Source organism: Carcharodon carcharias, chromosome 25 (assembly GCF_017639515.1).
Source record: "Carcharodon carcharias isolate sCarCar2 chromosome 25, sCarCar2.pri, whole genome shotgun sequence".
Taxonomy (NCBI): domain Eukaryota; kingdom Metazoa; phylum Chordata; class Chondrichthyes; order Lamniformes; family Lamnidae; genus Carcharodon; species Carcharodon carcharias.
This window is the reverse complement of record NC_054491.1, coordinates 20,030,561-20,045,115: the sequence shown is the minus strand read 5'-3', so window position 1 is coordinate 20,045,115 and position 14,555 is coordinate 20,030,561. Positions and strand designations below refer to the sequence as shown.

At 42.6% G+C, this 14,555-nt stretch overlaps 1 protein-coding gene across 3 annotated transcripts in view; it reads left to right on the top strand.

Moving 5' to 3' along the window:
• The window catches only part of tmprss4a (transmembrane serine protease 4a), a 48,918-nt gene extending 44,223 nt beyond the window's left edge, over nucleotides 1-4,695 (top strand). For all 3 annotated transcript variants that reach the window (XM_041174421.1, XM_041174424.1, XM_041174423.1), the window contains one exon: nucleotides 2,838-4,695. In XM_041174421.1, the coding sequence (XP_041030355.1) occupies nucleotides 2,838-2,849 (12 nt within the window). In that variant the 3' untranslated portion in view covers nucleotides 2,850-4,695. The remainder of the gene's footprint in view (nucleotides 1-2,837) is intronic.
• Nucleotides 4,696-14,555: the final 9,860 nt, after the last annotated feature.

The window sequence follows — 14,555 nt, the reverse complement described above, 5'->3', positions numbered from 1 at the left end:
ATTAGAGAATTCCCCTAATATGCTCAACACACTGGTACCCTTCAGACCTAGTGGTTTCATCTTTGGTTTGTGCTCTGTCTGGATGACAGCAAACCCCACAATCAGCTTCACTGCCCCAAGGCTAAGGAGCAACGGAAAGTTAAACAGCCAGGATTCCTGCTCCTGATCACTATCTGCTCCTCAATCAAAATACAAACTCGTATTTCCCAGACTCATTTTTTTTCTCTCTCTCTCATCCCCTCTCTGCCATCCCATGTGTTGACTATGCACACGGTGCTTTCCTGCCACCCAGTGGCTGCATCATGAATGGAACAAGTATAAGAATAAGTATAAGAGAAAATACTCAACTGAAAGTCAGCTGAATTAAATTAGAGATTGGCAAATCAATCTACCAGTAGCCAAAAGATAATGGGAGAGCAAGGGCACTACAGCTCTGCTTACTGACATCTGCCCTCTACATTCCAAGTCTTTCAGATATTATGGGATGTTTGAAGGACTCTCCTAGTGTTTAGAAACAGAGGCAGAAACAACCGTGTCAATCCTGCCGTCGTGACTGTGTGTCAATTACACGCTCTCATTAAGTACTGGTAGCATGCATGCAGGTCACGCGCAGTTCAATGGTGAGGGAAGCTTTTTATTGGTAAAACCTGCTGTCAACTGCCAATGCAGCAGGTATGGGCAGGCTATAAAAGAGCCTTCTGGTCAAAAGGGAAGGCTCTGCATCACAGGCAAAACTTTACTGAATAACTCCTTGCCATTAGCATGAAACTTAAAAGAGTACAAAGGTGGCATGGGTGTTTCTTCAAAATTAAATTTCACTAGTAAATATTTCACATTACATTGGTTTCATTTTATATGTGCGTGCATCATTTGTTGAGACTAGCTTAGACAGACAGTTAAATGTACTGTATATGTACTGGCATGCCTCATGACTGGCACACATTGAAGGTTACAGGGGGATTAGGGACATTTCATTCTTTGTTTCTTCTACACTGTTGTGATTTTTTTTTACTCTTTATTGAATGTTCATGTTCGTGTCCAGTGTTGTACTCGCCACCCTGTGGGACATGGATGAACTTGCAGGCTCAGCTGGGCCTCCCTTCTATGCATGGTAAAGGAGATTACTCTCAGCAGGGCCAACTGAAACATTGGTGAACTCAAAGTCCTGTAAGGACTCTGCCAGTCAACACTGAGAAGATGGACACACATTTTGACAGTACTGATGCCTCCCTTTAAGACCCTCCATTTTCTTACCTTGACTGAATGCTCTCCCCACTTCCCCTCAGGACATGACGCCTTTCCCACTTCACTCCTCCATGCCCCCAACCCCACCCTCTGACCTCTCCTGGATCCCTCTTCTACTCCCTCCATAAACCCCCTCACCACTGACTCACCCTTGCCTCTATGCCAGCTGCCATTGTCCTGCTCCCTTCCCTTACGCTGTAGAGTTAAACAAGGAAAACTGCTGACCTTACCCACAGACTGATGCATGGATGCAAATATATTAAAAGTCTGAGCCTGTTATAGGGTGGCATGAGGCTCAACACACCTGCTGACTTTATCTCTGCCTCTCAACCCGCTATTGGGAAATTGAGATTTCATGCCCTGCCTAATTAATTCACCCTGCACACCACGTTTCACGCTCTTGTGGGCTCCATAAATTCCCCCAAAGTTTATAAATCGGATAATCAGGAGTGAATCACATGCTGGGATCTAATTGAGAGGTTTGTAGGGTTTATATATAGAATAACAGGTAGCCTGTGGTGAGTTACAGTCTTGAGTCTAATCGGGGGGAGGGGTGTTTATATATAGAATGCCGGGTGCACGCAGAGGTGAAGTCGAGGCATCAGAGGGAGCGCCTAAACCTCCAAACAACCCATCTACCCAGCCCTTCAAACACCACCTGCCCCAGTGAGGCAAGGGGAATCTAGAACTAGGGGTCACTGTTTAAAAATAAGGGGTCACTCATTTAAGAGGGATAATGGGAACTCTCTTCCACAAAAGAACATGCTGGCAGAGTCTTTGAATATTTTTAAAGAAGAGCTAGATAGATTCTTGATAACCTTTCACCCCTTTGTTTATTGGGGTAGGCAGGAATGTGGAGTGGAGGTTACAGTCAGATCAACCATGATCTTATTGAATGGCAGAACAGGCTCGAGGGGCTGAGTGACCTACTCCTCCTGGTTCATATAAATATTTCCATATTATAGAATTTATAGTGCAGAGGCAGGCTATTCAGCCCTACTGGTCTGTACTAGTGTTCTTATATTCCACTTGAGCCTCCTCCCAGCCCTCCTCTTCTCATCCTATTGGCACACCCTTTATTCCTTTCTCCCTCATGTATTTATCCTGTATCTGTACCTTAACTAACCCCAGTGGTAGCAAGCTCCACATTCTAACCACACTGTGTAAATAAATTTCTCCTGAATTCCCTATTTGTGACACTTTTATGTTTATATCCTCCACAAATGATTCTCCCTATCCATCCAATCAAACACTGTGATAATTTAAAAGACCTTACACTTTTATAGAGAAAAGAGTCCAGCTTGTTCAATCTTTCCCAACGGTTATAACATTTGAGTTCTGATATCATCCTTGCAATTTTTTTGTTTTGCACCTTCCTCAGTGCCTCTTTTATAACATGGAAGTCAGAACCGTGTGTTGGAAGTATGATGTAACCAAAGCTTGATACAAGCTTAACTAACTTGTCTACATTTCAATTTTATTCCTCTGGAAATGGACACCAGTGTTTGGTTTGCATACTTTAATTGGCCTTGTTAAATATAGCAATGCAAGTTCATGTATGTAAAAATTGCATTTTTATATACTTTTTATAGATGCAGCAGTGAGGACGAGAGGTTTTGTGGAAGTCCACCTCAGGCCTGGGCGTAGTTTCCTGGATTTGTGGGAGACCTTTACTCTGTGCACTTTATTGAAGACTTGGGAGGGACCCAGTGATTTGCCTTTGAATTGTTTTGGTTGTCTTGCCCTTTGCTGTTCTGCTTTCAATGCAAGAATACAAAAATCCCAGATACCAGCTGCCTCAGCGACCCTCTTGTAATGGAGCTTGGGCAAATGCCCGAGATTCATGGTTACCTTTTTTAATCGTTTACCTGTGTTAAATTGAAGATTGTTTACAATCACAATGGCATCAATATTGAAATGTGTCAAGGACAAGGGGGTGGGGTTTGCTAATTTATTTTTTAGGAAATGACTGTCACGATTGTTAGTCATACCCAGGCACCTCCCAGTGGGTCAAACTTCCACACTTCTAAGTGGAAAAAGTGTCCTCACCCCGAAAAAAAATCTCTTAATTTTTTGACCGGAAGTGACCAATTGGACAACTAGATTTTTTTGATTCTTTCTGATTGGCTACTTTTGGATAACAACCAGATTTTTGCACAGCAGATTTCAGGGTGACCAATCAACAATCGGATTATGGGAAGGAATGTTTGATTGGTGCAAATATGAAGGCTAGTGCCTTATCTTCAATTTGTTATTTGTCTTATTAACCTGCTCCGCTACATTTAATGAAAATAAGACTTGTATGTTTACATTTTAAAAAAATATATATATAAAGCAGTGAGGTGAGGGGTTAGCAGACCCCAACTTTCAAACCCATTACCTAAAGAGAGAGAACTATATTTTATGTGTTTGATATACACTGAAAATGAGCAATGTTAGTGTTCAGAAAGGACACACAAACCCATTTCAGGTACCTTTGTTGATGTCAGCAATGAGCCATCCCAGATCTGGGACATGACAGGGTAAACCTTCTCCTTCCATCAGGCACCACTTTCCAGGTGTGGATGTGTTGGATGCACAAGGGAAGACTCTTCACTCTGCCCAGCCTGAAGATTAATTCTATGGCACCGTCCATTTCCTACACCAGCCTTTGATTGCACCTATTCTAAGTGAGATTGAGGGGTCTGGGTGTAGTTTCGGACTGAGGCTGGCCAAAGTCATCTCATGTGGGGAGGAGGCTGGGCTGGATTTCAGTACAATTTCTAGAGGTGACTGCCAGTATAGGAAACAGTCAACTGTAGTTAGACTGACAAAGCCAATGAGCATAAACCTGATGATTTCATAGGCTCAGGGTGAATCTAATTTGTTTTATGCCAATTATTATTGCCATGTGTATTGTACATGATTTTATAGATTTTTGAATGTTTTCCATTCAGTAAAATGCAAGGTGAGTTTTCGAATTAGTATTTCTTTTTGTTTTTTTGAGGCAGCTACTTGAACCAGGGTCAATCCTTCCTTACAATTGATGTGGAACTGAGGTAAAGGACATATTCTTATTAAATGATGTACTAAAATGGGGATGAGAAATGTCTGTTGAACATGGGGCCTATTTGGCACAATGAAGGGCACTGTCCAGTCTGATACTGCCCCATTTTTCATTGTTATTGACCAGAGTTCACTGATGCCCCTTGGGATGATACAAGGTCAGTTCCTGTCAGGTTTGTGCTTGACTATCTTTCATTGTGCTGATACCCTCTCCTTATCACCAGGACAAGGGTTTAAGGCTTCCGCGATTCACTGCTTTTTCTCTCTTGGTCCCCACATCAGGTGACTGAAGTTTTGACCTTGAATGTTGGAACCAAATTGTGTCAACATTTTTTTTGTCCTTTTTATGTCTTTGTACCTGAATTTTCAGATTGGTTTTTAAATAAATAATTGACCGTTTTTTCAGATCTGTGTAAATAAATGGCGGGTCTGCGATGAATGGAAGATTGGAGAGTTCTTTATCCTACAGGGTAAACCCGCGTCTGTGTGTGGGAGGTTGGGGGGATGGTAGGGGCAGGGGGAAGGAACTGAGAGTATGACAGCTCCCCTCGCACCCTCCTCCCCGCCGACCATCCACCCCTGTTGGGACCGGGAGTGAGGAGGAAAGTTCTGGCGTACTCCTTCGGCCACTACAAAATCCTTCAAATTACCCAAGTTGGAAATACTGAGCCACTTATAGACTGCAGTTTGGTGTTGGAAATCTGATAACCTAATACATTAATTTTACAATAAAAACAAAATGCTGGAAACACTCAACAAGTCCTGCAGTATCTGTGGAGAGAGAAACAGAGTTAATGGCTGGGATTTTCCAGCTCTGTCATGGGCAGGACTCTCCGCAGGCGAGGGCAGCATCCCAGCCAGGAGTCCATTGTCTTGTGACGGGAACGGAAGACCCCGGTGATGGGTGGGCAGGATTTTCCACACCCAATGTTTCAGGTGGATAATCTTTTGGCCATGTGTATCAGTGGGCATCACCCTTGCCTCCAAGTCAGAAGGTTGTGGGCTTATTAGACACACAATCCTAATTGACACTCCCAGTGCCAGTACTGAGGGAGCGCTGCAGTGTCAGAGGTGCTTGTCTCAGATAAGAGGATCACCTGCCCTTTCGGGTGGGTGTAGGAGATCTTATGGTACTATTTTAAAGAGCAGAGGAGTTCTCCCGTCAGTGGCCAGAGGTTGAATCTTGGGGTGGTCTTGCTGTGTCTGCCTTTGCACCACAACTGGCATTGGCATCTACTCATTTCAGCAGAGTGAAAGTTCACTAATCCGATTATGGCCTTCAGACCCATAGAAATGTGGTTGACTCTTAACTGCCCTCTGATATGGCTGAGCAAGCCACTCCGTTATCTTGGGGGCAATCAATCAGGATGTAGGAGCCAGCATTTCTGTGATTGGATTTTTTTTAAAAATTCAAAGTAGTAGAGCAATTGGCTTTCCACTCATTGGTTTAAATCCAAGAAGGGAACAGCCCCCAATGGTCACAGATTGAGAGGAAAATGAGACCAAAGCATTTACAACAAGTTAGATTCAAATGCTTTTATTTTGATTTGTGACAGATCTTGTTTTCAGTATAAAATAAATCTATTACCAGCATACAAAAATTAAATAGAATCTAGTATGTCAATCTTTTACACATTGGCAACACATGCAAAGTTTATATTTGGCATCTAAATCAAAAAAGGCAATGCAAACTTCATTGTCAGAGAGTTTGAGAGACACTGCATCTGCCCTGCTACCTCCATATCCAAAGTGTCCCTCCTGCAGTATGACCTGCCTGAGTGAGAGGGGCAACACAATAGCTCCAGGTGGTGGGGTGCTGAAGTCAGGTTAGTCCTTGACCAGCAAAGACAGCCCTTCAGCTTCAGGCACAGTGACCCCTCTGTTTCAAGCTATATTTAATGCCTTAAAAGGTTAACATAAAAGGCAAAAGTTATTTGATTTACCATTTTAAATTCATCTCAAGATAAACCTGAATAAAGTAAAATTGACCACCAGGTCCCCTTTAAACAGTGAGGATGTATCTTTTTTCAAGGTTTAATCTTTTGACTTGCCTGTCAACGGTTAGGTATGGGAGGGATTGTTGTCTGATTGGAGCTCTTGTACTCCCGCATGGCTGAAAGAAAAATCTCATTTCCAAAGCACAGGGAAACCCGAGTGCTTTCTTCCCAAGTTCTACGTAGGAAAAGTTTTCAATAATTGGGTCACAAAACTTTTAAAACACATAACAAAGAACACCACATGATACAATCAGTGGGTCGCACTCTTCCATTTAGTGCAAGTCTCTGAAGCTTAAAAACCCAGTAAAATACAAGATATTTCTTCACCCCAGCCTCCAAATTGATTGGCTGGTGTAGTGCCCTTGGAGTAAGATTTACTTACAAAAATTGCTAAACCTCTTTATCCAAAAAAAATAAAAACCCTCAACTGTTTTCATCCTGAAATGTATTAGCTATGAAGCAGTACATAGAGACTATCTAACTGGACCACCAGGGTTCAAGGTTATATCTCTTACAGTCTACTTTGTAACAGGCAGTATAACACTCCTGTCTCAAACCTAAAGACCTGGGCCAATGGCATAGACAACCCACTGTATAATTTTTTTTCGAGGAACGTCAGGTTGACTTGACTGAAGCAGCTGGAATCTCCAGTGATAGTCTTCAAGTACATGACTTTTGGACAACTTATACATGCAGGGTTTGAAAGGACATTGTCCCTGGAGGTGAGAATCTTCAGGAAGGTAGCTGGTCACAGGGTCTGTGGATATTGCTTAAACTCTTGCTGTTTCTCTTCTAATGCCCAAGATCTTGGGCGTCTTGTGACTGAACATCTGACATGCGTAGCATCTTAAGTACTATAGTGAGGTAACTGGCATCACAGTTTCGCTCAGCAAAGTCACATCAGTGCAAATTCTAATAAGTCGGTTACATCATGGGTGTGTATTCAGCAACATCAAGAAGCATCTTAAACTTCACACAACACCTGAGTGTTGGCGATAAATCCTTTCCTCAGGGTTAGGGCATCACTGGGAGTCATTAACCACTTATCACCTCCACATTGGTTAGTTTTGTGCTGATCACCATTTGGGTGACTCCAGTGACATGGATGCCATTTTCTCCTTGAATCTGAAGTCAAGGCAGCATTCCTAGGTGAAAGCCTCAAGAGCAAGCTCAAATCCAGCTCCCAGCAACACCTCTTACTTTGCCTGCCACTGCTGCAGATTCCCAATCTTGTGATTGCTCAAGATGTCTCAGTTAATGACCAAATCTGTGTTCTGGAATTCTATGAACCAATACATCTCACTAAGTGCCTCCTCTTGACGGCTCTCTTGTAATCCAGGCTTCCAAATTGAGATGTCTGATTCAATGCCCAACAGAGGGAAAGAGCTGCATCTGGAGCAGGTTCAAACTTAGGTTCCACAAATAGAGGGACAAAGTCTAACCATTCAATTCCTCTTTCTCACCCTCGTACTGTGAGTAAGCTTTTTATTAAAGACATCAAATGTATATTTTAATCTAAAGACAGCACAGTCACATCAGGTGCTGTGATGTACCATGTACTATTCATCGTTAGTTTGTAGTTTTGACTCAATGTGGCACCAACCCCTCATCCTGTTGGAAAAGATTCTCCCCATCCCCAACCCTCCTCCACCAGCCAACCCAGAGGGCAGTCACAAGTGTCTTTAAGATGCTTCCTGCTCACACCTATGTGATGATTAATAAGGCTGATCAAAATCAGATGCAAATTGGACCAAAACTGGCAGTTTTGGGATTGGGTTTGAAAACTTGGATCCCGGCAACAGCTGATGACCCTGAGAGAGGGGGGATTATTCTCTCTGGTGGCAGGGTAAAAGCTTTGCGGGCAATTAATTCGCTGAGCGGGAAGTCCACAGAATCGAGTACAACAGTGAATCTGATGGGAGCAACTTTATCCCATCCTGCTGTTGTGAATCTGATAGGATTAGGTACAGTGTTAGTTTTACATCTATATGACTTTACTGTGCCTTAAAGCCATTGAGTAATATTTGGCTGGGTGTAAAAATCAATTGCAGCCAGCAAGTTGGATTAAAATTACTCTCTCTAGATACAAGGTTTTAAATTTGACCAATGTATTGAGGGAGTGACAGGAATCATTAATGATTTTTCTTTAAAATAAAGCAGAATGCTTGAGGTTTTACAGATAAGGAGTATTTGATATTTGGGCACCAATTATTATAGGAACCACATTCAGAGAAATACTGATAATGACCAGCCTCACTATTACATTCTGATATACTAAGGGACACTGGTTGTTTTGGCACTGATTGTCTAACAGATGCCCATTGCTATGACACTGGTTATTCATGACTCCGTGGCTTATTTGCCTCAGAAGTGCTTTTGGTATACGGTTGATGGCATCATCACTTTACTAGAGCAGTAATCCAATGAGACTCCGCTGCCCATTCATTCATAAAAAGCAAATGGCATTAGGGTGGAACCAATTCCAATGGGCACTGCCTTTGGAAAATTTACTGACATGCGGTATGATGATATAGTGTTGTTACATCACTTTCTTGTGATGGAAGCATCGCTCGGAATTTTGTGCTCACCTCCAAATTTTATCAGGTGCTTCAGGAAGATACTTGATGCTAGGGGCTGTCTACATACAGCAGGAGAGTGGAGACCATGGCTGCAATAACAAAAAGCAGCATCCTGTTTTGAGGTACCAGTCCCATCCAATGGAAGCATCACTGACAGGAAATGAGGCAGGTGGGTTCACCCAGCTATGGAAGGGAAGGGGTGCAAATTCAAGGTTTAAGTTGTCAGGAAGGGGAATGAACTGGGAATGAGCGAATGCTGACTGAATCAGTCTAAAGGCTCAACCAGGAACAGCACAGACTCACCAACCAAACTTGAAACCCAAAGGCATGCAACAGAGGTTCCAGGAGGCAACTCTCCAAAATCTTACTGGCTGACCTCAAGTTGATAGTGAAGGTATTGAGCCACAGTGACTATGTCCACAGCTTGCAGCTCAGGCTGTGCCAATGGAGTGATTAATTCATTGCAAAATATCTGATGAATTATCATAAGTGGAGCACAGGCATCATGCAGTATAGTCTGTGCACACTCACAGTGACAGCTCATGTTGCTATGACAGAAAGACATGCTCAAAGGAGTTTTTAGTCACTTTTATCTAACAGTATCAACTGGAAGCACACAGGGAGTGATGAAGCTGTGGTCTCACCCATTGTGAGAATATGCAAAGACCTGCATTCAACCTGTGAGAAATGCTGGCTTCTATGGCAGATCCGAGCATCTAAATGTTCATCGACTGTTTGAATACATGGTTGGGCCTCCAATCCCCAAAGAAGGAGCAGCCCCAGAGAAGTCTGGAGATGAATGGGGAGCTGAGCTCATTCACTGCTTTAATATGAAACAATTATTGGTGGAACTATTTTGTAAATGGGAATCTAATCCCCAAATTCTCGCTATTACAGAACTGAAAGTCACTTCCTGATTGTCAGTGTTCTTGTTTGCATATAATGGAAAAATCCAAGTGGAGATAGAAAATGGTACATCCCACCATAGGTTCCCAAACTTTTTCCTGATGAGAAGTATATCAAGTGAAAACAGGAAGTTTTGCTGCAGTAGAGAGAATATCTTCCTTCACAAGTTCATTCACAATGCTAGTTACTATTGGTTAGAATTAAAGAAGTTTAACAAGCTCCATCACAAAAAGTGCTTTTATTGCTCAACTTTCTGTCCAAAGCGACATCACTTCCTCCTAAGGCCTTGTTCTGAAAATCCCCAATCAATTGCAAATTATTCCCAACACCTTTCACTCGCATAAGAAAAATGACAATCAGAATCTTAAGTGATCTTTCAGGTCTCCAACTGATCAAGTTTCAAATAATTTGCCCCTTAAATGCCTTTGAAATTCATAGCAAAAAAGCAAAGAGCTACTAACATTATATTAAGGTAGCATCCTGAGTAGCATCATCTGTTAGTTAATAACATTGGACATGCAGAGCAATCGGGCGTGTGCAAATTCTCCCAGAGTTTAATATTGTTTCGAATATCTTTATGCGCTTTTGAATAATTGCAATGATAAAGCAGTGATGAGCCTCTTTTTTTCTGGTCTCTTATGGTGCACACTGGGTTAAAACTGACTGTTCACTCTTGTATGCAAAGTTGGGAAGTTGCTATTGATGAGCAGGATCGATCTGCCTCTAAAGGAGTGCAAGGATTTTGTGTGTCTACCTTCTGATTTGGGTACAAATTGCTAGATAAATACATTTACCCGTAAAGCTGAGGTCTGACTCCAGTGCCAATCACCGGCAACCTGTATGATTTGTCAGATTTTGCATGACATGTCTCATCAATTTGAATCAGATTAGGCAGGAAGATAATGAGGAGGAATATTTTCTCTGTATCTGTGAGTGTCTCATCTCCTTTATATTAAATAGCTTTTACAGCATAGAATCAGGCCAATTGCTCTCCACATGGGGCTTCTCCCACCCTTCTTCACCTAACTCCATCAACATACCCTCTATTCCTCTCTCCTCCACAACCCCACCCCGCCACTCATGTGTTCATCCTGCCTCCCCTTAAATGCATTTGTACAGTTCACCTCAATTATTCACTGTGGGAGTGAGTTCCACATTCTCACTACTCCCTGGGTAAAATTCGAATCACCTGAGAAAAATTATACTTAGGTCTAAAGTGGTAAAAGAAGAAGCATCTCCCCAAAACTCTGCCAACTGCTCTCTTTAATACATTAAGATGGCACTGAACATGCCTTGTGAAGGTGGTCCATCATTTGATCCCTTCCCATTTCAAACTGTTATGAGCAGGCAGGCCACAGCTGAGTGCTTTCTGGTTGAGAAAGGGTCCACAGTTGTCCCTGCTGTTATAACCTCATGGCTGTGACATCTTTCTGTGGGATTGGGGGCGGGGGGCAGGGGGAGGGTGGTGGAAGGGTAACATTTGTGCAATGAGTTCACAAGAATAAGTAGCTAAACTACTATACACACTCAGGGTGTAAACCATGACTCATGGCTTTGACTGACACCTGCTGCTTGTGTGCTGGCACTGGGGAAAGCTCACTTCAGTATAGGCATGCAAGGGTAGATGCCTGATGTGAGTTCATCTCACAACCCTTGCATTATCTTCCTCTTTAGACATTGTACCACTGAATTAGCGTCTTAGACTGGATAATTATCATTAGCTCAGGTACTGTGGAACCCACCCCCCATTCACATCTGGTTTTACAATCTGGTGCTACATGGCTTTGGATAATCATCAATCATGTGCTTCTGAAAAGCTAATTGGGTGATTTTCAGTGGTGGCACAGTTAATGCAAGCCAATCTCAATCAGAAGGCAACCATTCCCTCTTCAAATATCAGAATCTCGAGATAGATTTAGATGAGGACAATCATTTGGTCCTTCTATCCAGAAAGACCTCATCACAGCATCCACCATTCTTCTTGATGAGTCCAAGGTTTTTGAATCTACCACCCTACCAGTAGTCCATTCTCATTGTTTGATGAACTCTGACACTGGTCTTGACCTTGCCTTGCGACCCCTTGCTCCATTGTCCTATTGCCAAGGGATTCTCTTCAAGCTGTGCAAATATCACACAAATATCCTCATTTGTTCACAGACAGGAGATTAAGAGGCCAGAAAGATCACCTAGAGTGAGGAAAGTGTCCTCTCCTTGAACCTTTACCCTAACTTGATATTACTTAGCCTTGATTGAAATTCTAATAAATATTCTGTTATCTGGTCTGATATCAGCACACACCGGAGAGCATCAATATCACTCATTGTCAGTCCTGCTGTTGGATTAATGGAAAGCTGAAATAACAGTCACCCAGTTTCAGAAAAATCACAATTTGTACACCAATGCATGTCCCTCTGTCAGACTCTTTCCAGGCAGACTCTTTCCTGATGGTGGACTTCCCCTAAAGAGAACCATTTCTTTTACTGTGCTCCTGTCACATCAACCGCAGGGTCAATAGACCATGAGGTCAAAGGTTAACTGCAAGGGGCTCAAAACAATTGTTGGGGGAGGGGGGTTGGTTGCAGAGAGAGGAGGGTTGGGTGAACAGGAACTTCCTCTACCTCCATCCATTCATTCATTCCCCTATCCTGGCACCCAGCATTGAAATCGTTAATATCACTAGTCTGGGTAAGATCAGCCATGTTAAGGGTGATGTGTTCACAATCAGCCATAATCTGTAAAACCCAAATTTTCCACACCAACATCCATAAGCTCCATTTTCCCAATGTTTCCGAGTGCGGGTCTCTTTTCTCCTTTCCCAACATCCTGTTACAAACACTTCCCTCTCCATCACCGCAAGCCTATTCACTGATCGCAATTGCTTTGATAAGATATCCAGTTAATTGGTTAACTGATGACCACAATGCAAAAATGGGGGTGAAAAAAATGGAAAATCACCAGAAAAACTCAGAAAAACAGATAAAAGAACCAAAGAGGAAGGAGAATGTCAAGCAACAATGAGAGAACAGACATCCCATTCCAATGCATTTGTGGGACTTTTTTAAAAATATATCCAACTATCTGTATTGAGAAGGGAATCAATTTTTTGAGCAAGACGGGTGGGGCTTGTGGTACCTATTACAAGGGAAGAGCTGGAATTAATCTAAGACCTAAAATGGGCAGATACAAGACATGATCATAAAGACCAACAGAAAACAGAGCTAATGTTTTGAGTCCTATACGACTCTTTTGGAACTGACATAACCAGATTATTATAGCTAGGCCATTCAGGAGTGAAATCGGGGAGCAATTCTTCACGTAAAGGTAGTGGAGACCTGGAATTCTCTTCCCAAAATGCTGTAAATGCTGGTGGGGTCAATTAAAATTGTCACAACGGAGATTTTAATGTTAGGGAAGGGAATCAAAGCAATGCAGCAAAGATGGGTAGGTGAAGTTACAGATACAAATCAATCACTACTTAATTGAGGTGCCGAGCAAGAATGTTAGCCTTCATCTCAAGGCGGTCAGAGTACAAAGGGATATTCTACTTCAGTTGAACAGAGCCTTAGTCATGCTCTTTCTAAGTAACAGTGTTCAGTTCTGGACACTGTGTCTCAGGAAGGATATATTGGTCCTGGGTGGGGGGTGCGGTGCACATGCACCAGAAAGATACCAGGATTAAAAGGATTGAAATATTGAGGACAGGTTCAATAAACCTGGCATGTATTCCCTTGGGTTTGGAAGATTGAGGGGAGCTATGATCCAGGTCGTTAAAGTGATAAAGGATTTCATAAGGTAGATAGAGAGAAACTATTTCCCCTGGTCGGGCAGGGGGACGTAACTAGTTCAAAGCAAAATATTGCAGATGCTGGAGATCTGAAATAAAAACAGAAAGTGCTGGAAAAACTCAGCAGGTCTGGCAGCATCTGTGGAGAGAGAAACAGAGATTTTAATGTTAGGGAAGGGAATCAAAGGCAATGCAGCAAAGATGGGTAGGTGGAGTTACAGATACAAATCAATCACTATTTAATTGAGTTGCTGAGCAAGCCTGAGGGGCTGAATGGCCTCCTTCTGTGCCTACGCTGATGATGTGGTTTTGTGCCAATGAATTGGCTGAGGTGTGAGTGGCAACTATGCCAATACACTGGGGCTTTTTGCCACTGGCACCCAAAACCTACACCATTTCCGTTAACAGAGAGATTGATAACCAGGGGTTATAGGCTTAAACTAATTGATAGCAGGATTAGAGGGGATTTGAAGAGTAAGTTTTTCAGCTAGAGAGTAGTGAGAGTCTGGAACTCACTGCCTGAAAGAGTGGTTGAGGCAGAAGCCTTGATTACATTTAAAGAAAGATTTGGATATGAACTTGAGGTGCCTGAACCTACGGAGCTATGGACCAAGAGCTGGAAGATGGGACACAATGTGCCAAATGGCCTTCTGTGCTGTAAGACTTTCTATGTTTCTATTACAGGGTAACCTTTACAACACTCTACTCCCAGTTACGTGCAATGACCAGAGAATGAGAAACATTATGAGTGAGGGACACTGGCATCTGTGGCTGGTGCCCAATCTACAGTCTCACGGAACCCATGCTCCAGGCTCGGAGTGGACTCTCCTGAGTTGAACCCTTATAATACACCTGGAATGACCCTGATAGTTCCCCTTCACAGTAGGAATTAGTCTTGTACTGGTTACCACAGCTGTAACTATCATCAGCTGATCAGTTTAAATGAGTTAGCTGTACACGAATCTCAGTTAATTTTTAAAATTCATTTATTGGATGTGG